Source organism: Cololabis saira, chromosome 20 (genome assembly GCF_033807715.1).
Source record: "Cololabis saira isolate AMF1-May2022 chromosome 20, fColSai1.1, whole genome shotgun sequence".
Classification (NCBI taxonomy): Eukaryota; Metazoa; Chordata; class Actinopteri; order Beloniformes; family Belonidae; genus Cololabis; species Cololabis saira.
Genome location: NC_084606.1, coordinates 5,809,277 through 5,834,394, shown reverse-complemented (window position 1 = coordinate 5,834,394; position 25,118 = coordinate 5,809,277). Strand labels below are relative to the sequence as shown.

The following is a 25,118-nucleotide window of genomic DNA, read 5'->3' as shown; positions in this document are numbered from 1 at the left end:
GTGCATGAGTAAGCTTCTTTAACAGCAACCACTGTCACCTTCATAACCTCCAGCAGCTCCCTCTATCAGAGGTGGAGCGTTCGTTGTCGACCAGTTGGGATTCTGCGTTCCTGCACATCGACATCTTCAGACGGTAGGATTTGGTTCTCCATTCTTGTTTAGACACTATAAATCTGCAAGTTGTTGCAGATTTAAAGTGCAAAATGAACAATTCTTTAAAAAAATCGGTTCACTAACATCATAACTCTCTCCTCGCTCACATCCGCAAATGCACAGACTTACCCACCTTCAAATCGCATCTCAAAACTCACCTCTTCAAAACAGCTTTTAATGTGTGATTTGTTTTGTATTGTTTATCTTATCTCTTATCTTTTTTCTATCCTGTGGTTTTAATTTTCTTGATCTCAATGTTTTATCTTTGTGTCTGTGAAGCATCTTTGACATCTTTTAAAAGCGCTCTATAAATAAAATGTATTATTATTATTATTATTATTATTATTATTATTATTATTATTATTATTATTATTAGGGCCCGAGCACTTACAGTGCGAATGCACTATTGTATATGTAGGAATTTTTTTTTTTCTTGTTTTTATTTTTCCGACGAAATGAGGGCCTTTTTACCCCCCTAAACGTGCCCCAAAAGTCACCAAATTTTGCACGCAAGCCAGGCCTAGCGAAGAATTTGATATTTCATGGTTTGCATTAATGGGCGTGGCCTAATGGCTCAACAGCGCCCCCTAGAAAACTTTGTGCCTCAAGCCCCACAATACAATTTGACGTACATGCACGAAAATCGGTACACACCTGTATCATGTCACAACTTAAAGAAAAGTCTCTTGGCGCATTATTATTATTATTATTATGGGCATGCCAAGTAGTGGCATGACCATATTGCAATCGTCCAGAATGGCCCAAAGGGCAATGTTGCTAGCATTTTGCTAACAAGCTAAAGTCGCAAAAGTCCCACTGCGCACCAGCGGGTGTACAGCATGACCCGGCTCGGATGTGGAAAAAAAAAATCCCCAAAAACTAAAACACGGCCGGAAAAACGAGGAAAAACATGAAAATGAAGGCGATATATTAGTATCTAGAACAGGTTTCCCTTTTCTTATTCTTATTCCGCACTTTTTTTCGACCGTTAATGCGGCCCGAACCGTAACGTGCACCTATGCATGGCATACATCGTTGGATGCGTCTACATCATGCCTCGATGGGCATTACTTTTCTCCGTAATAGGGGTTACCGTGGCAACGCTAGTTGCCAAAAAGCAAAAAAAAAGGCGAAAATTCCGACGCTTATTGCTCGGCCGAACTTTATCGTAGAGACATCGTTCAAACTTTCAAACACTCAGCCCGATTGTCCCTAACCGACCGTACAACCTTATTATGCCAAGTATTACAGTTTTTGTGATATTGACCTTTCATTTTTTTTTTTTTTTCCGTTTGACTTTGGACGCTTGTTGCTAGGCAACAGATTATCGTAGAGACATCGTACAAATGTTTCCCGACTCGGCACGCTGTGGACTTCAACATACTCAAATTTCATGAAGCTGGGATTTAAGGAAATTTTATGTCAAAATCCAGGCCACATGGCCCCATTCATTCGGATGGAGTTTTGTACCATGGTGAAAAAAAAACCTATCCGTTAACCTAGCCTGAACCGGAACATGAACCCATACATGGCATACATCGTTGGATGCGTCTCCATTGTTCCTCGATGGGCATTACTTTTCTCAGTAAAAAGTGTTACCGTGGCAACGCTAGACGCCAAAAAGCAAAAAAAAAAGCCGAAAATTCGGACGCTTATTGCTCAGCCGAACTTTATCGTAGAGACATCGTTGAAACTTTCAAACACTCGGCCCGATTGGCACTAACAGACCCTACAACCTCATTATGCTAATTACTACAGTTTTCGCGATATTGACCTTTCATTTTCTTTTTTATTTCTGTTTGAATTTGGACGCTTGTTGCTAGGCAACAGGTTATCGTAGAGACATCGTACAAATGTCCCCCGACTCGGCACGCTGTGGACTTCAACATACTAAAATTTCATGAAGCTGTTATTTAAGGAAATTTTATGTCAAAATCCAGGCCAAATGGCCCCATTCATTCGGATGGGGTTTTGTACCACGGTGAAAAAAAAAACCTATCCGTTAACATAGCCTGAACCGGAACGTGCACCCATACATGGCATACATCGTTAGATGCGTCTCCATCTTGCCTCGATGGGCATTACTATTCTCAGTCAAAAGCGTTACCGTGGCAACGCTAGATGCCAAAAAGCGCGCCCCATTAATAACTATTGGGAGCACAGGAATGAATGAAATACAAGCGTAAAAACACCTCAAACTGACATAGAGCCACCCCGAACACAACCACTACAGCCCCAAACCAAAGCGGTGAGAGGGAACGAATGGGCGGTAGGGCATGCCCATATCAAAATTTCCAGAAATTTTCTAGTTATTATTATTATTATTATTATTATTATTATTATTATTATTATTATTATTATTATTATTATTATTATTATTATTAGGGCCCGAGCACCTTCAGTGCGAAGGCCCTATTGTATCTGTAGGAATTTTTTTTTTTTTTTTTTTTCTTTCTTTTTTCTTCTGACGAAAGGAGGGCCTTTTTGCCCCCCTAAACGTGCCCAAAAAGTCACCAAATTTTGCATGCAAGTCAGGCCTGGCGAAAAATTTGATATTTAATGGTTTACATTAATGGGCGTGGCAAAATGGCTCAACAGCGCCCCCTTGAAAACTTTGTGCCTCAAGCCCCACGATACGGTTTGACGTACATGCACGAAAATCGGTACACACCTGTATCATGGCACAACTGAAAGAAAAGTCTCTTGGCGTCATGCCCTAAACCGAACAGGAAGTCGGCCATTTTGAATTAGTCGTGTCATTTTGGCGAAATTTATGCCATTCCTTCGAAAGTTAATTCAGCCCGAACCGTAACGTGCCCCCAAGTGTGTTATACATCAAAATGTGCGTCTCCATCCTGCGACAACACGCATTACTTTTCTCTTTCAAAAGCGTTACCGTGGCGGCGCTAGACGCCAAAAAGCGCACCCACCCTTCATCTGATTGGTTCGACAGAAAAAACTTTGTGCCTCAAGCCCCATAATACGGTTTGACGTACATGAACGAAAATCGGTACACACCTGTATCATGTCGCAACTAAAAGAAAAGTCTCTTGGCGCCATGGCCGAAACCTAACAGGAAGTCGGCCATTTTGAACATTCTGAATTAATCGCGTAATTTTGGAGCAATATATGCCATTCCTTCGAGAATTAATTCAGCCCGAACCGTATCGTGAACCCAGATGTGTTATACATCAAAATGTGCGTCTCCATCCTGCGACTACACGCATTACTTTTCTCTTTCAAAAGTGTTACCGTGGCGACGCTAGACGCCAACAAGCGCACCCCCCCTTCATCTGATTGGTCCATATTTGATAGTTCCCCAAAAGGCACCAAATTTGGCATGCAAGCCAGGCCTGGTGATAAATTTGATATTTCATGGTTTGGATTAATGGGCGTGGCAAAATGGCTCAACAGCGCCCCCTTGAAAACTTTGTGCCTCAAGCCCCACGATACGGTTTGACGTACATGCACGAAAATCGGTACACACCTGTATCATGGCACAACTGAAAGAAAAGTCTCTTGGCGTCATGCCCTAAACCGAACAGGAAGTCGGCCATTTTGAATTAGTCGTGTCATTTTGGCGAAATTTATGCCATTCCTTCGAAAGTTAATTCAGCCCGAACCGTAACGTGCCCCCAAGTGTGTTATACATCAAAATGTGCGTCTCCATCCTGCGACAACACGCATTACTTTTCTCTTTCAAAAGCGTTACCGTGGTGGCGCTAGACGCCAAAAAGCGCACCCACCCTTCATCTGATTGGTTCGACAGAAAAAACTTTGTGCCTCAAGCCCCATAATACGGTTTGACGTACATGAACGAAAATCGGTACACACCTGTATCATGTCGCAACTAAAAGAAAAGTCTCTTGGCGCCATGGCCGAAACCTAACAGGAAGTCGGCCATTTTGAACATTCTGAATTAATCGCGTAATTTTGGAGCAATATATGCCATTCCTTCGAGAATTAATTCAGCCCGAACCGTATCGTGAACCCAGATGTGTTATACATCAAAATGTGCGTCTCCATCCTGCGACTACACGCATTACTTTTCTCTTTCAAAAGTGTTACCGTGGCGACGCTAGACGCCAACAAGCGCACCCCCCCTTCATCTGATTGGTCCATATTTGATAGTTCCCCAAAAGGCACCAAATTTGGCATGCAAGCCAGGCCTGGCGATAAATTTGATATTTCATGGTTTGCATTAATGGCCGTGGCAAAATGGCTCAACAGCGCCCCCCGGAAAACTTTGTACCTCAAGCCCCACAATACGGTTTGACGTACATGCACGAAAATCGCTACACACCTGTATCATGGCACAACTTAAAGAAAAGTCTCTTGGAGCCATGGCCGAAACCGAACAGGATGTCGGCCATTTTGAATAAATTGTGTCATTTTGGCGAAATTTATGCCATTCATTCGGCAGTTAATTCAGCCCGAACCGCAACGTGCACCCAGGTGTGTTATACATCAAAATGTGCGTCTACATCCTGCGACACCACGCATTACTTTTCTCTTTCAAAAGTCTTACCGTGGCGACGCTAGACGCCAAAAGGCGCGCCCCCCCTTCGTGTGATTGGTCCATATTTGATAGTTCTCCAAAAGTCACCAAATTTTGCATGCAAGCCAGGCCTGGCGATAAATTTGATATTTCATGGTTTGCATTAATGGGCGTGGCCTAACGGCTCAACAGCGCCCCCTAGAATACTTTTCTCTGCCATAACTTTTGAATGGTTTGACATAGAGAGTTGTGGGTGGTGTCATGGGACTCTGTAATGAGTCCTTAAGCTTCGTTGGCCTTAATTAGCCCCGCCCCTTCTTCTGATTGGTTGTCCCTTTTTTCTACTATAACTTTTGAATGGTTTGACATAGGAAGTCATGGGTGGTATCATGGGACTCTGTAATGAGTTCTTAAGCTTCGTTGGCCTTAATTAGCCCCGCCCCTTCTTCTGATTGGTTGTCCCGATTTTCTGCTATAACTTTGGAATGGTTTGACATAGAGAGTCCTGGGTGGTGTCATAAGATTCTGTATGGAGTCCTTGACCTTCATTGGCCTGAATTAGCCCCGCCCCTTCTTGTCATTGGTTGTCCCTTTTTTCTGCTATAACATTTTAATTGTTTGACATAGGAAGTCGTGGGTGGTGTCATGGGACTCTTTAATGAGTCCTCAAGCTTCGTTAGCCTTAATTAGCCCCGCCCCTTCTTCTGATTGGTTGTCCCGATTTTCTGCTATAACTTTGGAATGGTTTGACATAGAGAGTCGTGGGTGGTGTCATCAGATTCTTTATGGAGCCCTTGACCTTCATTGGCTTAAATTAGCCCCGCCCCTTCTTCTGATTGGCTGTCCCTTTTTTCTGCTATAACTTTTGAATGGTTTGACATAGGAAGTCGTGGGTGGTGTCATGGGACTCTGTAATGAGTCCTTAAGCTTCGTTGGCCTTAATTAGCCCCGCCCCTTCTTCTGATTGGTTGTCCCGATTTTCTGCTATAACTTTGGAATGGTTTGACATAGAGAGTCGTGGGTGGTGTCATCAGATTCTGTATGGAGTCCTTGACCTTCATTGGCCTGAATTAGCCCCGCCCCCTCTTCTGATTGGTTGTCCCTTTTTTCTGCTATATCTTTTGAATGGTTTGACATAGGAAGTCGTGGGTGGTGTCATTTCTGATACTTATGGGGGGCGGTGGCCGTGAGTGCGAGGGCCCGTTCATTGCTGCTTGCAGCTTTAATTATTATTATTATTATACAGAACAAATGTGCAACATAGAAATCTTATTGATGTTTATTGATTCTCCAGCAGGTAACCTGCTGACACAGACTCTAAACTCTAAATAAAAAAAATACAGCCAGGACCTTCTGTGTTTCTGACATGTATTTCTCTTTATTCTCAGAAGAGAGAAAAAGGCAAACTTGACTATAATGGATCTGCCTGCAGTTAAAAGGCATTCGCGTGAGTAGTTTGTAATTGACTCCAGAATGTGGTGATGAAATTGTGAAATAATAATATTGCAACAACGCCATAAACCAGCGCAGCTGTGTGGTAAAACTCCAGAGCCCAGTCAGTGTTTTCGGGTCCCAGCTGTCAAACCGCTTTTTAATCTCCCAAAAATATTTTGTGCTTGCAGTTACATTGGGCTTGCTGCTGCTGCTCGCTCTGAAGCACAGCCTCACTTCTGACGGAGTGATTCCCATCCTCCGTCACTGTTTGGAGGACGCAGACTACAAGGAGCTGCTGCTGACAGCTAAAAACGGCCTCCCACACATAACCAGCCCTCATCATGTCGTCATCGTTGGAGCCGGGATGGCAGGACTCACAGCGGGAAACTTACTGAAAGATGCAGGACATCAGGTAGCTGGACACAATAATAATAATCATGAAAACAGTATAATATATAATATCTATCTATCTATCTATCTATCTATCTATCTATCTATCTATCTATCTATCTATCTATCTATCTATCTATCTATCTATCTATCTATCTATCTATCTATCTATACAAAGTGGGGCAAAAAAGTAGTCAGACACCAACTGTGCAAGTTCTTCCACTTAAAAAAATGAGAAAGGCCTGTAATTTTCATCATAGGTTCACTTCAACTATGAGAACAGAATGAAAAAAAAAAATCCATAAAATCACATTGTCGGATTTTTTTTTCTTCTTTTTTCTTTACCTTGTCTGCACACATATTAATGGTTAATACCATGCTGGTAAAAACCTAAGGCATATATATGTGCATTTTTACTATATTTAATATATATACATATATATACACATACATACGCATACACACACATACAAACCAGGTGAGTTTTTTTTTGGGGGGTGGGGGGGCATCTGCTGCTAAACCGGGAAGCAAGAACACATGGAGGCTTCACGTCGAGCACTGGAAATCTGCAACAAAAACCACAAACGAAACACGAAACCGACACGGAGCCGACCAAAACATGAGCAGCAATCGTCCCAAATCTCGAGATCCAATCAAAATCTGAGCTAAGCTACTGCGACTAACTAACCCCAAAAACTACAGAGCAAGCATGCAGGTGAACAAGCCAATGTATATGTCTATGTGTGTGTGTGTGTATGTATACATATGTCTGTGTGTGTGTGTGTGTGTGTGTGTGTGTGTGTGTGTGTGTGTGTGTGTGTGTGTGTGTGTGTGTGTGTGTGTGTGTGTGTGTGTGTATATGTGTGTGTATGTATATATCTGTGTGGCTGTGTGTTTATGTGTATGTGTGGCTATGTGTTTGTATGTTCCGTGTGTATATGTATATGTCTGAGTGGCTGTGTGTGTGTGTGTGTGTGTGTGTGTGTGTGTGTGTGTGTGTGTGTGTGTGTGTGTGTGTGTGTGTGTGTGTGTGTGTGCGAGCGTGTATATGTATGTGTGGCTATGTGTGTGTGTGTGTGTGTAAGTGTATATATATGTGTGGCTATGTGTATGTATATGTGTGGCTATGTGTGTGTATGTATGCATGTACGTATGTATGTATGTATATGTGTGTGTGTGTGTGTGTGTGTGTGTGTGTGTTGGCGGGCTTGGCTCGCAGGGTGTAGTGATGCGTCTAGTGCAGCATGCTAGAGAGACGTTGCATGTAGGGATGCATGTGACCACCCTCCCTTAGTTCCTGCCGCTGACCAACCCAGTCTGGGTAAAGGGAGCCGAGTGCGTAAGCCTCCCGAGATCAGTACATAGCCTCTCCTTCACCAAGACCCCTCCCTTGCCTCCTCGTGGCAGCACACGGTAACTGGAGTCTCGCGACTCCAGGCTAAAAGGTAGGGGATCGACCCGCTGCCTTGTGGGTAAGTCCAGGAATACAAAGGCTAGGGGAGCACACCCTGAGAGAAAAGCACTGTGACGGAGGCACACATAGGCGGGCCACGACAGACAGGGGTTCCGGCAGCTTCCTGCAGTCATGGAGAGGTGCTGGTTGTCCTGGGTTTTCCCCCTTGCCACTAGGTCCCATCTCTCTGTGGTGAAGACAGTGCGACTGGGAATTGTGCATCCCCAGTGGCACTCTAAACAAATCATTGCACAGGTCTCTACTTCTGACCTGGTGGATCCAGAACAGCAATGGATTCTGAACTCAAAGTCTGGCGGCGCCAGGATATCTGATGACGGGGGCAGGTTAGGATGAAACTGGGAGCCTCTAGTTAGATGCCTGCACGTCAGTGATACAGGGCTATAATGGTCGCTATCAGCTGGGATCTGAGTGGCAGCTGATTTCTGCAGACCCCTGTATGTCTGAGCAGCCCTATTTAGGAGCCACACTGCTCACCCCAAGTCTGGGGGAAGGCCTAGAAAAGGTGGCCTAAACATTGCCCACTCTACACTTCCCGGGTAGGATACCGCACCTACCGGGACATTCCAACACTGCGGTCGAAAAACAATAAAGAAAAAAGTTCCCCTGAAATTGGCTACATGGAATATCAGAACCCTTCTGGACAACAAACCTGACAGGCCACAGAGAAGGACTGCGCTTGTTGCCTCTGAGCTCAGACGCTATGGCATTGACATCGCTGCCTTGAGTGAGACCAGACTTCTGGACGAGGGATCCCTGATCGAAGAGGGCCAGGGATATACCTTTTTCTGGAAGGGATACCCTACAGGAGGTCCGCATCACCATGGTGTCGGTCTTGCCATAAAAAACAGCCTGCTACCCAGTCTCACTGAAACACCTACCGGCATAAGTGAAAGACTTATGTCTGTCCATATTCCCCTGGCAAAACAACGCTTTGCGACTCTTCTCAGCGCATATGCGCCAACTCTACCATCTGAGAATGAGGCAAAGGACAGCTTCTACCAGGAACTAGATGAGGCCCTACAGCGCATCCCCAGCAGTGACAAAATCCTTCTGCTTGGTGATTTTAATGCCAGGGTAGGGAAAAACCACCTCATATGGAAAGGAGTGATTGGGAGGCATGGCATCGGGAAGGTCAACGGCAATGGCATGAGATTACTCAGTCTCTGTGCAGAGCATGACCTGACAGTCACCAACACAATCTTCCAACAAAAAAATAAATACAAGGCTTCCTGGATGCACCCACGCTCCAAGCAATGGCATCTGCTGGATTACATCATCGTGAGGCGTAAGGACATCAAGGACGTGCATATCACCCGTGCAATGCGAGGTGCTGACTGCTGGACTGATCACCGCATGATCATCTCCAAGCTGCGAGTGACAGTACGACCCCCTGTTCGTCTCCGTAAAGCTGGCAAGAAGAGGTTGGACTGTGCCCGACTTGAAGAAGCCGAGGCCCGGAACAGCCTGCGATCTTCCATTGCAGGGAAGCTGCAGGAAATCGACTCCTTCCTGACCCCTGAAGGCAGTATGGATGACAGCTGGACCCGTCTGAGCTCGAAGCTTTACGAGGCCGCAGCTGAGTCTATTGGTTACCGCCGGAGGAGGCATCAGGACTGGTTCGATGAAAACTCAGAATCAATCAAAAGCATACTGGACACCATGCACAAGGCACATAATGCAGTCTTGAACAACCCTACATCTGGCCGGCTAAAGCAGCAGTGGAGAACATCTAGGAAAGAGGTGCAGTCCGTTCTACGGAAACTGAAGAATGACTGGTGGACTGACAAGGCTCAAGAAATCGAACATTTTGCAGTGAAGAACGACATGCACAACTTTTATAATGCTGTAAAAACCATCCATGGCCCCAGGAACTCCTCTCTCTCTCCCGTGAAGTCTGCTGATGGCTCAACGCTCATAAAGGACCAGAAGCAAGTTGTGGATAGATGGGCTGAACACTTCCAGACACTCTTAAACCAACCTGCCACTCCAGATCTGGCAGTGCTGGATGAGCTGCCCAGCTACCCAACCATTGAAGAACTGGACCAAACACCAACCTTCTCTGAAGTCCGGGCTGCAGTTAGGTCACTGAAGAACAACAAGACCCCTGGCCCTGATGGCATCCCTGCAGAGATCCTCAAACAGGGAGGCTATTTCTTCACCAGAGCAATCTCCCACTACATCGCTGGCGTATGGAAGCATGGAGCGGTCCCCCAACAATGGCGGGACGCAAATGTTGTGACCATATACAAAGGGAAAGGTGAGAAGTCTGTCTGCGGCAATAGTAGGGGAATATCCCTCCTGTCTGTCGCTGGCAAGGTCCTTGCCAAAGTGATGCTGTCAAGACTCATAAGGAGCATAACGGAACACCTTTTGCCCGAGTCTCAATGTGGCTTCAGGAAAAACCGCAGCACTGTGGACATGATTTTTACAACTCGCCAACTACAAGAGAAGTGTAGAGAGCAACACCAAGACCAACACATGGCTTTTGTGGATCTATCGAAGGCTTTTGATACGGTCAACAGAGACCTGCTCTGGGCGATCCTTCTCAGGGTTGGTTGCCCGAAGAAGTTTGTAAACATCCTGCAAAGTTTTCACAAGGGGATGATGGCTCAGGTGACAACAGGAGGACAGGAGTCAAGGCCTTTCAAGGTATGCACTGGTGTTAGGCAAGGATGTGTACTTGCACCAGTACTATTCAACATCTTCCTCATGTGCATCACCTGGCTGCTGCACAAGGAGGTTGAAGGAAGCAGTGGTGTGTTGGTGGACTACAGGTTGGACGGGAACCTATTTAACATCAGAAGGCTGCAGGCTGCTACCAAGGTCAAAACTGTCAACATAGTGGAGCTACAGTATGCAGACGATTGTGCCTTCGTGGCACATACATCGGAGGCTCTGCAGGCAACATTAACAGCTGCTGTAAAGGCCTATAGCAGACTAGGTCTCACTGTGAACACTGTGAAGACGGAGGTACTCTGCCAGCGGAACTCCCCTCCCCCAACTCGACCACCATCACCTGTTTTTAACATCGATGACAAGCCTCTTGCAGTAGTTCCAGACTTTAAATACCTTGGGAGCATCCTATCCGAAAACTGCAGCATGGACAATGATGTTCAAAACCGAATAAGATCTGCCTCAGCCTCCTTTGGTAGACTCCGTAAGAGGGTGTATATGAACAAAGACCTCAACATTCACACCAAAGTAGCAGTCTACCAAGCCATTTGTGTCTCCACACTCCTGGACGGCTGTGAAGCCTGGACCCTGTATCGCCGACATGTACAACAGCTGGAGAACTTCCACATCAAGTGTCTCCAACGCATCCTTGGGCTCACATGGTGTGATCGCGTACCACACACAGAAGTGCTGAGCAGAACTGGTACCAAGAGCATGGAGGCCACATTTCTCCAATACCAATTACGATGGGCTGGCCACACCATCAGAATGCCAGATGACAGACTCCCACGCCGATTGCTGTACGGTCAACTGCATCATGGCCAACGATCTGCAGGAGGGCAAAAGCGGAGATACAAGGACCAGCTCAAGACAACACTCAAGAAGTGTGGAATACAGCACACACAGCTGGAAAGGTCTGCCTTGGATCGTCCTCTCTGGAGGCAACTCTGCCTTTCTGGGCTTCAACGTTTTGAAGAGGAGAGGAGTGCAGCGAGAGAAAGGAAACGCCAGAAGAGGAAGATAGTCCCTGCAGCCAAGACCAGCACAACAAACACTAACCTCACATGCCCCCACTGCAATAGAACATGTGGCTCTCGCATTGGACTTTTCAGTCACCTCAGAACCCACCAACAGAAGAAGTAGAAGTCATCATCGGACACGATGGACTACCATAAGCAAAAAAAAGTGTGTGTGTGTGTGTACGTGAGTGTATATATATGTGGCTGTGTGGATGTATGTGTGTGTGTGTGTGTGTGTGTGTGTGTGTGTGTGTGTGTGTGTGTGTGTGTGTGTGTGTGTGTGTGTGTGTGTGTGTGTGTGTGTGTGTGTGTAATAATCCTGTCAAAGCTCTACCTGAAGTGTATCTATAGTGGGGGAGGGAGGGGAGGCAACCCCGCCCACCTGCGAGACCAGAGGCGACAAGGAAGAACCCGGAACCCAGGCCACCCGCACATTGTCGGATTTTTAAAGAATGTATTTTCAAATTAAATCTGCAAGCAGCGATGAACGGGACCTCGCACCCTTGTGCACGTTCAGTGGAAGCGCTTGTATGACTTGCATGTAGATGTCTTAAGGCCAGGACATATAAGTTACAGCATTTAAATGTATTTATTTGCCCTCTCGTGGACACATAAATTACTGCATTTAAATGTATTTATTTGCCCTCTAGTGGACACATTAATTACTGCATTTAAATGTATTTATTTGCCCTCTAGTGGACACATAAATTACTGCATTTAAATGAATTTGTTTGCCCTCTAGTGGACACATACATTACTGCATTTAAATGAATTTATTTGCCCTCTAGTGGACATATAGATTACTGCATTTAAATGCATTTATTTGCCCTCTAGTGAACACATACATTACTGCATTAAGATGTATTTATGTCCCCTCTAGTGGACACATAAAATACTGCATTAAGATGTATTTATTTCCCCTCTAGTGGACACATAAGTTACTGCATTTAAATGCATTTATTTGCCCTCTAGTGGACACATAAATTACTGCATTTAAATGCACTTATTTGCCCTCTAGTGGACATATAAGTTACTGCATTTAAATGCATTTATTTGCCCTCTACTGGACATATAAGCTACTGCATTTAAATGCATTTATTTGCCCTCTAGTGAACACATCAATTACTGCATTAAGATGTATTTATTTCCCCTCTAGTGGACACATAAATTACTGCATTAAGATGTATTTATTTCCCCTCTAGTGGACACATAAGTTACTGCATTTAAATGCATTTATTTGCCCTCTAGTGGACACATAAATTACTCCATTTAAATGTATTTATTTGCCCTCTAGTGAACACATAAATTACTGCATTAAGATGTATTTATTTCCCCTCTAGTGGACACATAAATTACTGCATTTAAATGTATTTATTTGCCCTCTAGTGGACACATTAATTACTGCATTTAAATGCATTTATTTGCCCTCTAGTGGACATATAAGTTACTGCATTTAAATGCATTTATTTGCCCTCTACTGGACATATAAGCTACTGCATTTAAATGCATTTATTTGCCCTCTAGTGGACACATAAATTACTGCACTTAAATGCATTTATTTTCCATCTAGTGGACATATAAGTTACTGCATTTAAATGCGTGTATTTGCCCTCTACTGGACATATAAGTTACTGCATTTAAATGCATTTATTTGCCCTCTAGTGGACACATAAATTACTGCACTTAAATGCATTTATTTTCCATCTAGTGGACATATAAGTTACTGCATTTAAATGCGTGTATTTGCCCTCTACTGGACATATAAGTTACTGCATTTAAATGCATTTATTTGCCCTCTAGTGGACATATAAATTACTGCACTTAAATGCATTTATTTTCCATCTAGTGGACATATAAGTTACTGCATTTAAATGCGTGTATTTGCCCTCTACTGGACATATAAGTTACTGCATTTAAATGCATTTATTTGCCCTCTAGTGGACATATAAGTTACTGCACTTAAATACATTTATTTGCCCTCTATTGGACACATAAGGTACTGCATTTAAATGTATTTATTTGCCCTATAGTGGACACATAAATTACTGCATTTAAATGTATTTATTTGCCCTATAGTGGACACATAAATTACTGCATTTAAATGTATTTATTTGCCCTCTAGTGGACACATAAATTACTGCATTTAAGTGCATTTATTTTCCCTCTAGTGGACATATAAGTTACTGCATTTAAATGCGTGTATTTGCCCTCTACTGGATATATAAGTTACTGCATTTAAATGCATTTATTTGCCCTCTAGTGAACACATAAATTACTGCATTTAAATTAATTTATTTGCTCTCTAGTGGACATATAGGTTACTGCATTAAGATGTATTTATTTGCCCTCTAGTGGACACATAAATTACTGCATTTAAATGCATTTATTTGCCCTCTAGTGGACATATAAGTTATTGTATTAAAATGCATGTATTTGCCCTCTATTGGACATATAAGTTATTGTATTAAAATGCATGTATTTGCCCTCTACTGGACATATAAGTTACTGCATTTAAATGCATTTATTTGCCCTCTAGTGGACACATAAGGTACTGCATTAAACTGCAATTATTTGCCCTCAAGTGGACACATAAATTACTGCATTTTAATGAATGTATTTGCCCTCAAATGGACACATAAATTACTGCATTTTAATGAATGTATTTGCCCTCTACTTGACATATAAATTACTGCATTTAAATGCATTTATTTGCCCTCTAGTGGACATATAAGTTACAGCATTTAAATGCATTTATTTGACCTCTAGTGGACATATAAGTTCCTGCATTAAAATTATTATTTGCCCTGTAGTGGACACATAAATTACTGTATTAAAATTACTTATTTGCCCTCTAGTGGACACATACATTACTGGTAAAGAAATGCTCTATTTGAGGTATAAAAGTGAAGTAAGTTACTGCATTTAAAGGAGCTGTATGTTAGAGCAATAATAAAACGAATCATAAAATGACCCCGATATGTCAACAGACATTTAAAAATCATGTTCATTTCAAATGCTTATGTCACTGACAACAGCACTCAAGCCAGGATATTCCAGTTTAAAAAGAGGAGTTGCAGCCCTCAACTGATGTTTATGTTGTCATTTTTTGTTTTGGCCTGAAGCTCCACCCTCCACCTATCTCCCAATCACCAAGTCAGTATTGTTTCTGAAGCTCCACCCTCCACCTATCTCCCAATCACCAAGTCAGTATTGTTTCTGCATCCGGGTTGCCAGCTCGGCTCTAATTATGGCAGCCATGGCAGCCTACGTTCCTGCTGCATTCTGCAGCCTACCTGGCAACCTCTGGTCGGGGGGAGGAGGGGGAGGGTACACGCCGCTCAACAATATTTTGAAAGTGACTGCAGTACCAGTTTTGGCCATTTCTTACAGACGGCTCCTTTAAATGCATTTAGTTTCCCTCTACTGGACATATAAGTTACTGAAGTTAAATGTGTGTATTTGCCCTCTACTTGACATATAAGTTACTGCATTTAAATGCATTTAGTTGCCCTCTAGTGGACACATATAAGTTACTGCATTAAGATGTATTTATTTGCCCTCTAGTGCAGGGGTTCTTAACCTTTCTGACCTTGGGGCCCAATTTTTTCAGTACAGAGTGGCCCGGGGCCCGTTAAATATTAACACTGTATAGCAGGGGTATTCAACTTTAAGAGGTCCATTTAGAGAAAATTTACTCAAGCGAAGGTCCAGAACATCATAATAAATTGAATGTATGTATAAATAAATATATATATATATATATATATATATATATATATATATATATATATATATATATATATATATATATATATATATATATATAATATATATATATATATATATATATATATATTAGGGGTGTAACAATATATCGTGCCACGAAATTTCGCGATACAAAAATGTCACAATACGTGTCGTGGAGGTGACAAACTGTATCGCGATATTGGATTATTAATATTAATCTATTGTGTTGACTAGTAACGCGCATCCGACCGCGACCGGACCGCGCGGACCAAAATCTTCCTCCGCTCAGAAGAAACTAGTCCCATTTTGCAGTCCCGTTTTGAGGTCTGAACCTTTACTTATGTAAGTCTGGTGTAGAGTTAAGCCTTACCTTATTAAATTAAACCTTTTTGGGGTGGTGAGTAGGATAAACACGGGACAACTTCTGCTAAGTTCCAGTGTACTTCAATGTCCACTCAACAGTGTAGGATTTTAGAACATCAACACAGCACCTAGTGCCGTACTGTGGCGTATCACTCCGCCCAATCTAAAACAGACTAATCACTACAGATAAACTGACTAGTGTCATTATAGTCCCTGATTTACAGAATATAAAGAATATATTTATAAAATAATGAACCCTGAATTAACAAAATAACCTTCTTAACAAAAATAAATCTCCTCTTACACTTATAAGGTGAGCATGAATCAATCTTTTTTATCATGTAAAAATGTATTTATTTACTGTTATTTATTTAATTTTAGTTGTTAAATCTCTGGAAAAGAAAAAAGTCAAATCATACATGAGAGAAACTATTCAGTTTGTGGCAAAATATTTTTACTTGTATGAAACTGAAGATGCATAATGCAAACCTGACATTTACTTTTAGTTCAGTTTGTGGAAAATGGTTGGCCTGGCTTTCTCTTTAAAACTTAAACAGTTATAAAGCATTACAAACTGGAACAATAGGGCAAACGCACAGCATTATTTTGTATTTTGTGTCTTTCAAATAAAAGACAATTTCCTCATGACTACCTCATTCAAGGTTGTTAAAAGAATACTGCTATATCGTATCGTATCGTTATCGTGACCTCAATATCGTGTATCGTACCGTATCGTGAGATTAGTGTATCGTTACACCCCTAATATATATATATATATATATATATATATATATATATATATATATATATATATATATATATATATATATATATATATATATATATACATACATTCAAGTAGCCTCATAGTTGTATCAACATCTGCATCTGACTGTTATATTAAAAAAGTACATATTTGCCCATTAACATGTGTAACTTCAATTACACATATTTTTTTCTCTTAAAAATAAAATAGATTTTATTTTATTTTCCAAATGCTATCTTATTTTATTTCTTTACCAGCAGTTTGAATTTCCCCTTTTCTTTGTTAATTGTCTCAACACATTTTTATAATAAATGAATATAAACACATCTTAACAATTGAACAGTTTTGCAGTTTTTATTTCTTCCCCTTAATCTTATGTCCCCACTTTCTGTCGTTCAGTGAGAGAACTGGGGCCTCATCTATAAAGCTTGCTTGCGCAGAAAAAGCGCCTGAAAGTTGCGGAAGCCACCTTCTACGCAAAGTCTCGGATCTAAAAAGAAAAAACTAACCGAAAAATCTGCGTATCTTTACGGCAACTCGGACCCTCCCGTAAGGATTTACTTAAGACACGGGGCAGGCTGTGAGGTGGTGAAATGAAGCCAAATTCATGTCATACTCTTAATAATGTCATCACATGTCACAACATATCAGACTTATAATAAAATAGTGCTGATAACGGAGCAGGGAGCGGCGGCGGGGGGGGGGGGGGGCTGCCGCTCTGAGCCCACTACTCTGTGTTCTGATTAAAATAAGGAAAGTTGGACTATATAACAATTGCGTTCATAAGGATGAAGTTTAAAAAAAAAAATTAAAAATTAAAGAAATAGTCTCTTCTCCCCGTGTGTGTTTGCCTGTCATGCACGGGTACGTGCGCTCATGTTGTTACAGCCGGAATTATGGTTCTGCGTCACACCAACGCAGAGCCTACGCCGTAGGGTCCGACGTATGGTGCGCGTCGCCGCGTACCCTACGCCGTAGGCTCTGCGTTGGTGTAACGCGGAACCATAAATCAGCCTAGAGCAGCTCTGAGGAGAGACGGGAGGGAGGAGGGGGAGCGGGGGCCGCCGGGCCCCCGCTCCCCCTTGATGTCTTGATGATTTACTGATCCTACCGTTAGTTTTTAAACTGTAAAAAGTGGGGGGGGACAAATACATGATTTTGAAAAGACGGGGGGACGTGTGTCCCCCTGTTGCGCCGGGGAACTCACGGCGTTCAGCGCAGCAACGGCGTGCTGCCACTCACTCGCTTTATTTTATTGTATAGCCTACTATTTATATACTTATTCTAACTTTTACTGTGACCACCAAATAATGGGGTTTTCCTGTCCTCCACATCATATCTAGGTCTCCGTGAAAGTCAGTGTCACGGTGGCTGCTACTTCTCATTTATTCTGACGCCAAACCATGGATCTGCGCCAAACAGGCTGCAGGAAGCCACTGCGCATGCTCAGCAGGCTCATCCATATGCATTTCTGGGCGTGATAGGAGGCGGATTCAGCTACGCAACCTTCCAGCTGGACTGCGTGGAAGTCTGCGTGCACATGGTTTTATTGATCCGGATTTTTTTTTGCGCACGGAATTTTCGGCTTTTGAGAGTACGTCCACTTTTAGTATGAATCCTACGCACTCCATTTTAAATGAGGCCCCTGAGCTCTAATTTCTCCTGACAGGACTTTAAATCTGGTCTGGATGGTGTCAGAATCTCATGCACATGTGAAGGTGCTCATTGGTGAGCCCGAGCGGCACCGACCTCCCCGGCCGCGGGGACGCGTCAGGATAAATGATCACGCCGCGCTCGCTCGCTCTGGGCGCAGACCCAAGTAATCGATCCCTGATCCTGGCGGATCTAAACATACTCTGTGCAAAATGAAGGATTTCTCTATAAATACACACCATTTCTCTTACTATTACACGTACAGCTAGCTGAGGGTCTTCTTCTCCTCATTTGGTCGGGAGTTGCTATGCAGTCCCGCGGCCCTCGCGGCCCACACGTACAAAACTGATTTTCTTTCACGGCCCACTAGATGGCGCTCGCGGCCCAAGTGTGGGCCGCGGCCCTATGGTTAAGAATCACTGCTCTAGTGGACACATAAGTTACTGCATTTAAATGTATTTATTTGCCCAATAGTGGACACATAAATTACTGCATTTAAATGTATTTATTTGCCCTCTAGTGAACACATAAATTACTGCATTTAAATGCATTTATTTTCCCTCTAGTGGACATATAAGTTACTGCATTTAAATGCATTTATTTGCCCTCTAGTGAACACATAAATTACTGCATTTAAATGAATTTATTTGCCCTCCAGTGGACATATAAGTTACTGCATTAAGATGTATTTATTTGCCCCCTAGTGGACACATACATTACTGCATTTAAATGCATTTATTTGCCCTCTAGTGGACATATAAGTTACTGCATTAAGATGTATTTATTTGCCCCCTAGTGGACACATAAATTACTGCATTTAAATGCATTTATTTGCCCTCTACTGGACATATAAGTTACTGCATTTAAATGCATTTATTTGCCCTCTACTGGACACATACATTTCTGCATTTAAATTAATTTATTTGCCCTCTAGTGGACATATAAGTAACTGCACTTAAATGCATTTATTTGCCCTCTAGTGGACACATAAGGTACTGCATTAAACTGCATTTATTTGCCCTCTAATGGACACATAAAGTACTGCATTTTAAGGAATGTATTTGCCCTCTACTGGACATATAAATTACTGCATTTAAATGCATTTATTTGCCCTGTAGTGGACATATAAGTTACAGCATTTAAATGCATTTATTTGACCTCTAGTGGACATATAAATTACTGCATTAAAATTACTTATCTGCCCTCTAGTGGACACATAAATTACTGGTAAAGAAATGCTGTATTTGAGGTATAAAAGTGAAGAGCCCAAGCACCCCCGACCACCCCCCCCCCCCCCCCCCCCCGAACACACACGCACACACACACACACACACACACACACACACACACACACACACACACACACACACACACACACACACACACACACACATACACACACACACGCACAACCACAAACAGGTTCATTTATTTTTCTTGTCATGATCTGTTGTAAATACTGATCAACAAGACAACAGTAACCTGTCGTTTTACTAGTAGTAACTAGCTTCAGCTAACCTATGTATAGCCTTTTTACAAGCCTCCTCTTGATACAGGGCTATAACCCACCTTCTGTCTTTCAACTACTTTGAAATGCTTTGTTTCATCCCCATAAAATTTTCCTCATTCTCCCTCTTCCATTTTCGGGTTTGTGTCCCCGACAGCTTTTTTTCTGCTTCTCCATAACGTTAACTGTCAATTCAAACACTCGCGCTCCTGCGCGTGCTCGCGGGGGCGCGCAGTGTGTCGGGGAGGAGAGGTGGGAGGACGAGAGGAGAGGAGGTGAAGGAGCTGAGGGGCGCCTAATCAGTAACGTGCTGCTGTTATTAACCATATAAATTACACATATACGCTGTCAAATACTGAAAAAGCACACTCCAAATAATTCCCGGCTGTCGCTTAGTGCATAGTACCCACTTTTTGCGCCACTGCATACACAGTAATAGATTTATGATATCACATGCGTGCCCAGACTGCCGTCAACACTACATCCAGTTTTCTTTGGGTGGGCAGAGCATGTCCGTGGGGGGGCACTGCCCGCCCCTGTCCCCCCCTGGTAAAGCCTATTGTATGTTGTATGTATGTTAACATTTACCTCCTCAAACGTGATGCTGCGTCGAGTGTGTTCTGCAGTTTCTTCCATTTTGTTAAGGTAACTATCCTGGAGGCCAGTGGACGAGTTGGAGGACGGGTGGACACCTACAGGAATGAAGAAGAGGGCTGGTATGCTGAGCTGGGGGCCATGAGGATCCCAAGTTTTCACAAGTGGGTTTATAAAATAAAGATTTGCTGCTTATTTAAAAGATAAAAAATAAAACCAAGGGACTCCACAAAGTGACGAAGTGACATCTCTCTCCAGGATTCTCCACTGGTATATTCACAAGCTGGGCTTGAAGCTCAATAAATTCATCATGAACGACAACCAAACGTTTTACCTGGTGAACGGACAGAAACTCAAGACGCTAAAAGGAAAACAACACCCGGATTTGCTGCAGTACAACCTAAGAGGAAATGAGAGGCATAGATCAGCAGATGAACTTCTCCAACAGGCTCTACAGAAGGTAAATATTTTAATAAACTTGTGTTTTTTTTTTATTTTAATTTATGAGTACATAAATATTGGCCCTGCATAAAACCATCATGGATGACAAATCTACATCTGGAGATCAAAACCTTTTTTCGTGTGTCTCTTTGTGTTTTGTACCAAGTTTAAGTGTATCTATTTGTGCTTTGACTTTAAATGACACCAGTTCAAATCCTCTTTTTTTGTAGGTAGTACATGAAATTAGGATTCATGGCTGCAAAGCGATAAAAAAGTTTGATCACTACTCTGTGCAGGTAAGATTCAACGTGATCTGTTAAAATTCTGTGAAACTGTGAAATGAAGCCACATTTCTTCCTCCAGAAACTTTGCTCAGCATTATCCTAGGATTTCATGTTGGGTTTCCATGTGCTGCATGGTTCTTTGAGGTACCTGTGATGATAACCCTTTACAGATTTACAAAAATCCTGATTACAGACCACCTAAACATACATCACAAACTAGAGTTATCTAGATCCCTGGTCTTCAATTCCGTTCCCCGTGGTCCTGCACATTTTAGATGTTTCTTTGCTTCACCACACCGTGATACAAATGACTGTGTCATTATTAGACTTGTGCAGACCCTGATGACATGCCGATGACGACGTTTAATTAGAATCAGGTCTGTTCAAGCAGAAAAATCTAAAACCTGCAGGATTGTGGCCCTCGAGGACCAACTTTGGACACCCCTGGTATGCAGTACAGAAACATTTACATGAATTTGGATGTTTATCTTAACAGGAGTATCTGAATGAAGAGGGAGGTCTGAGTGGAGAAGCCATCAGGATGGTTGGAGATCTGCTTAACGAACAGAGCCTCATGTTCACAGCCCTGACGGAGATGCTCTATGACCAAACGGACGTTAGTGACCATAACACGTAAGAGCTGACAGATGTTAAAAATAGACAAAACCTTTTGATAACTGCCTCATTCCACAGACTAAAGGCCTTCATCAGCCGAGAGCTAAAAAACTCACTGGCCTAGTTGCCAAAAAACACCTCTCTTATACAGCTCTGAGAAGACTGAGTTCAGATTTGACTTTCCTCCTTTGCCATCAATCTCCAGGGAAATACTTCAGTCACAAAATCTCAGGTCTCTTAGAAAAACCTAAATCCTTTTTACTCTCTCAGAGCCTTTCTCTTTGGTAAAACCAGAGAAAGATCTCATTGAAATATCTGTCCCCTTATTTGAAGAAGGGACAGTTGTTCCTTGAATGACCGGAATAACATTTCAAGCGCCATCTTTTTTTTTTCTTTTTTTTTTAACCTTTATTTAACCAGGCAAGCAAATTAAGAACAAATTTCTTATTTACAAATGCAGCCTAGGGGGGTAAGGGGAGGGAGCTAAGATGAAAAAAACTAAGTTATATAAATACACAAAAAGAAATTAAAACACAATACAAAAGATAAGATAAGGTAAAAAAAGATAAAAAAAAGTGCAGGAGTCGGTTGTACTTAATAAAAAATGTAGTTTGAAGGTGGAGATGGAAGTGAGAACAGAAAGTTTAATGGTTTTTTGTAAGGTGTTCCAATCAGAGGCTGCAGCGAACCGGAAGGCATTGCGCCCAAAGGTGGTGCGGACACTGCGATCACATGAATCCCAACTCAACTCAACTTTATTATGAAGCATTTTAATAACACAGTTGACCTAAGTGTTGAACACAAACATGTACTCAGATAAAAACATTTAAAAAATTTAAAACATTTTAAACAAACATAAACATAAAAGCAAAAAACTAAAATAAAGCAGTGAAAATGCCAAGTCGAAAAAGTTTTAAGGGAGGATTTCAATCAGAAAGTGTGTCAGAAAGAGCGTGAAGGCGTGTACAGCTGAGGCAGGTCGGACTGATACTTTGGAGCGAGACCATGGAGACGTTTAAAAACAAATACAAATTTGTTTTAAATCAACGCGTAAATGAAGTGGGAGCCAATGAAGTGATGGTAAACTTGGAGCCAAATGCTGTTGTTTTCCTTCAATTAAACGTTGTGCAGCAGAGAGAAATCGAGCAAATGATTTCTGGCTGACGCTAATGTAAATTTCATCACAACAAACTAAACGTGTTGTGATAATAGCATGGATTCAAATCTCAAAGTGACATCCAGAAAGAAGACTTAACCTTGGCCAGCTGCTGGAGGTGAAAAAAACTAGACTTGACCTCTAAACTAACATGTGTATTAAAGTTACAGTTGATGTCTGGTTTTAAACATACGCTGTAGGTTTCAAATGTGTGCTTAAAAAGCCCAAGTTGACATGCACCATATCACTCAGCCCAAGTAACACAACCTCAGTCTTATCTTGATTAAAGTCTAAGGTATTAAGTGACATCCATGCAGAGTAAGCTTTTCCATGCTTCAGTGGAATATACATTTGGCCTTAATCAGGATAAAAGTGCAATGAAATTCCATGTTTTTGGAGGACTAATACAAGCAGAACCAAGTATATTGATAAAAGAAGAGGGCTGAGAATAGAGCCATGAGGCCCTCCGCGTGTGAAAGGTGCTCTGGAGGACTCCAGAATGCTGACTCAACTTTCCAGGAGAGTATGAAAGAGCAATAAACCAATAAACCCCAAAAAGCTCAGAACCTGGTTAAATTCAGACCAAGAATTTTGCACTCTTGGTATTGAAATTCCTTAGAGAGGAAAGGGAGCTTAATCAGTCGTGTAACTACCACATGCTTAAAACTCGAGGGTACAATCCCATTAACTAAACTGCCATGAATGACATTGAGCACAGTCTAAATCTCCCACAAAGAGCATTTGTCTCATTATAATAACACGTTTGAAGTGGATATGGAAACAAACCGAGACTTCCGTCTTCACCCTGCATTGATTTCGTCAGTTATTTCGTTTAGGTTCTTATGAACACGGACAAACTTGAGCAATACCACGGGAAGTCACAGGGGCAGTATTGAGTCAATCAATGAACTAATGATGAGAAAAAACTCAACAAATTGTTTGTTGGTGTTGGTTGTTGATTCATCACTTCCGCCTCGTAGATGTGTTGCTTCACAACCATACGAAGGCACTAAAAATTGTAGGAAACGTCTGGAGTGGACACATGGACGAAATACAAGAATTGTAGATACATTCAGCCTTAAACTTTTACTGGATTCTATACTAAACCCATTTATGCCATGATTGTATCACTTTCTTTTTTTTGAAGGTATGATGAAGTGACTGGTGGAATGGACCTACTCCCCACAGCATTTGCGAAAAACCTCACAAGCCAAATCTTCTTAAATGCAACGGTCAAGCACATAAAGCATTCAGATAAAGGGGTCACGGTCACATTTCTGAATCAGTCCACTGTGGCTCAGCTTCCCGCTGACGTTGTCCTGGTAACCACCACAGCCAAAGCAGCCCTCTTCATAGACTTTGAGCCACCTCTTTCCATCAAGAAGATGGTAGCTCTGAGATCAGTCCACTACGACAGCGCAACCAAGGTCTTTCTCACCTTCAGCGAGAAGTTCTGGGACAGAGATGGCATCCACGGAGGAAAGAGCGTCACAGACCGACCAACTCGCTTCATCTACTACCCGAGCCACAATTTCACAAAACATGACAAGATAGGTGTCCTCCTGGCTTCTTACACCTGGTCTGATGACTCCCTCCTCTTCCTAGGTGCAAGTGATGAAGATGTGAAAGAGCTGATTTTAAATGATCTGGCACTGATCCATGGTGATTATATCAAATCTCTCTGTACTGGAGTTGTGGTGAAGAGGTGGAGTGCAGATCCTTACAGCATGGGTGCCTTCGCTCTTTTCACACCCTACCAACACCTGGAATACACCAAGGAGCTCTTCCGAAAAGAACCGGGGGTTCACTTTGCCGGAGAACACACGGCCTTCCCGCACGCTTGGATCGAGACGTCCATGAAGTCTGCCATCAGGGCGGCTGCAAACATCAGTAAAGAGGCGCAAAAGGAGTCAGTGAGAGGTCCAGACAGAGATGAGCTGTGAGGTTTTGAGTCTGGGGTTACTATGGCAACATGTCATATAGTTGTAACCAGAGGTGGAAAAAGTACAAAAATAAGTAAAAGTAAAAAGTACCTCAACTTAAATATAATAAAGTACCAAAAGCACATGGTGTAAAATGTACTTAAGTACAAAAGTACAAAGTACAAAGTAAAAAGTACAAAGTACAAAGTACAAAATTCAAAGTACAAAATTATTTTCAAAAGGATTGCAAAGAAATGAAGAATCCAAGAATTTGCTTACAACTCTAAATAATGGTGATATTATTCTGACCTCTTTAGCGTTTGTTTCCATTACCCCATTTTAATTTCTCCCTTTGCTCATCACTGCTGCTGTCCCCCATTGGCCCCGCTGACAGGTGCACCCCCAGCCTGTAGTATGCAGTGACAACAT

The 25,118-nt window shown here is 42.3% G+C and overlaps 1 protein-coding gene across 2 annotated transcripts; it reads left to right on the top strand.

Annotated features, from left to right (window-relative positions):
- Positions 1 to 25,118, top strand: LOC133420292 (L-amino-acid oxidase-like). 2 transcript variants are annotated; one of them, XM_061709952.1, is made up of 8 exons: positions 30 to 133; positions 6,040 to 6,098; positions 6,274 to 6,497; positions 20,323 to 20,435; positions 20,530 to 20,731; positions 20,943 to 21,008; positions 21,493 to 21,629; positions 23,915 to 25,118. In XM_061709952.1, exons 2-8 carry the CDS (start codon positions 6,068 to 6,070, stop codon positions 24,708 to 24,710), a joined length of 1,569 nt encoding a protein of 522 aa, XP_061565936.1. In that variant the 5' UTR covers positions 30 to 133; positions 6,040 to 6,067; the 3' UTR covers positions 24,711 to 25,118. The 2 variants fall into 2 exon arrangements, with proteins under 2 accessions (XP_061565937.1, XP_061565936.1); XM_061709953.1 differs by lacking the exon at positions 6,040 to 6,098 and having other exon boundaries at positions 1 to 133.

Coding starts and splice junctions, on each gene's coding strand:
- LOC133420292 (XM_061709952.1), top strand. CDS start 6,068: ATGGATCTGCCTGCAGTTAAAAGGCATTCGC. Junction 6,498..20,322: donor TGAAAGATGCAGGACATCAG/GTAGCTGGACAC, acceptor CATTTTGTTAAG/GTAACTATCCTGGAGGCCAG. Junction 20,436..20,529: donor AGGATCCCAAGTTTTCACAA/GTGGGTTTATAA, acceptor ATCTCTCTCCAG/GATTCTCCACTGGTATATTC.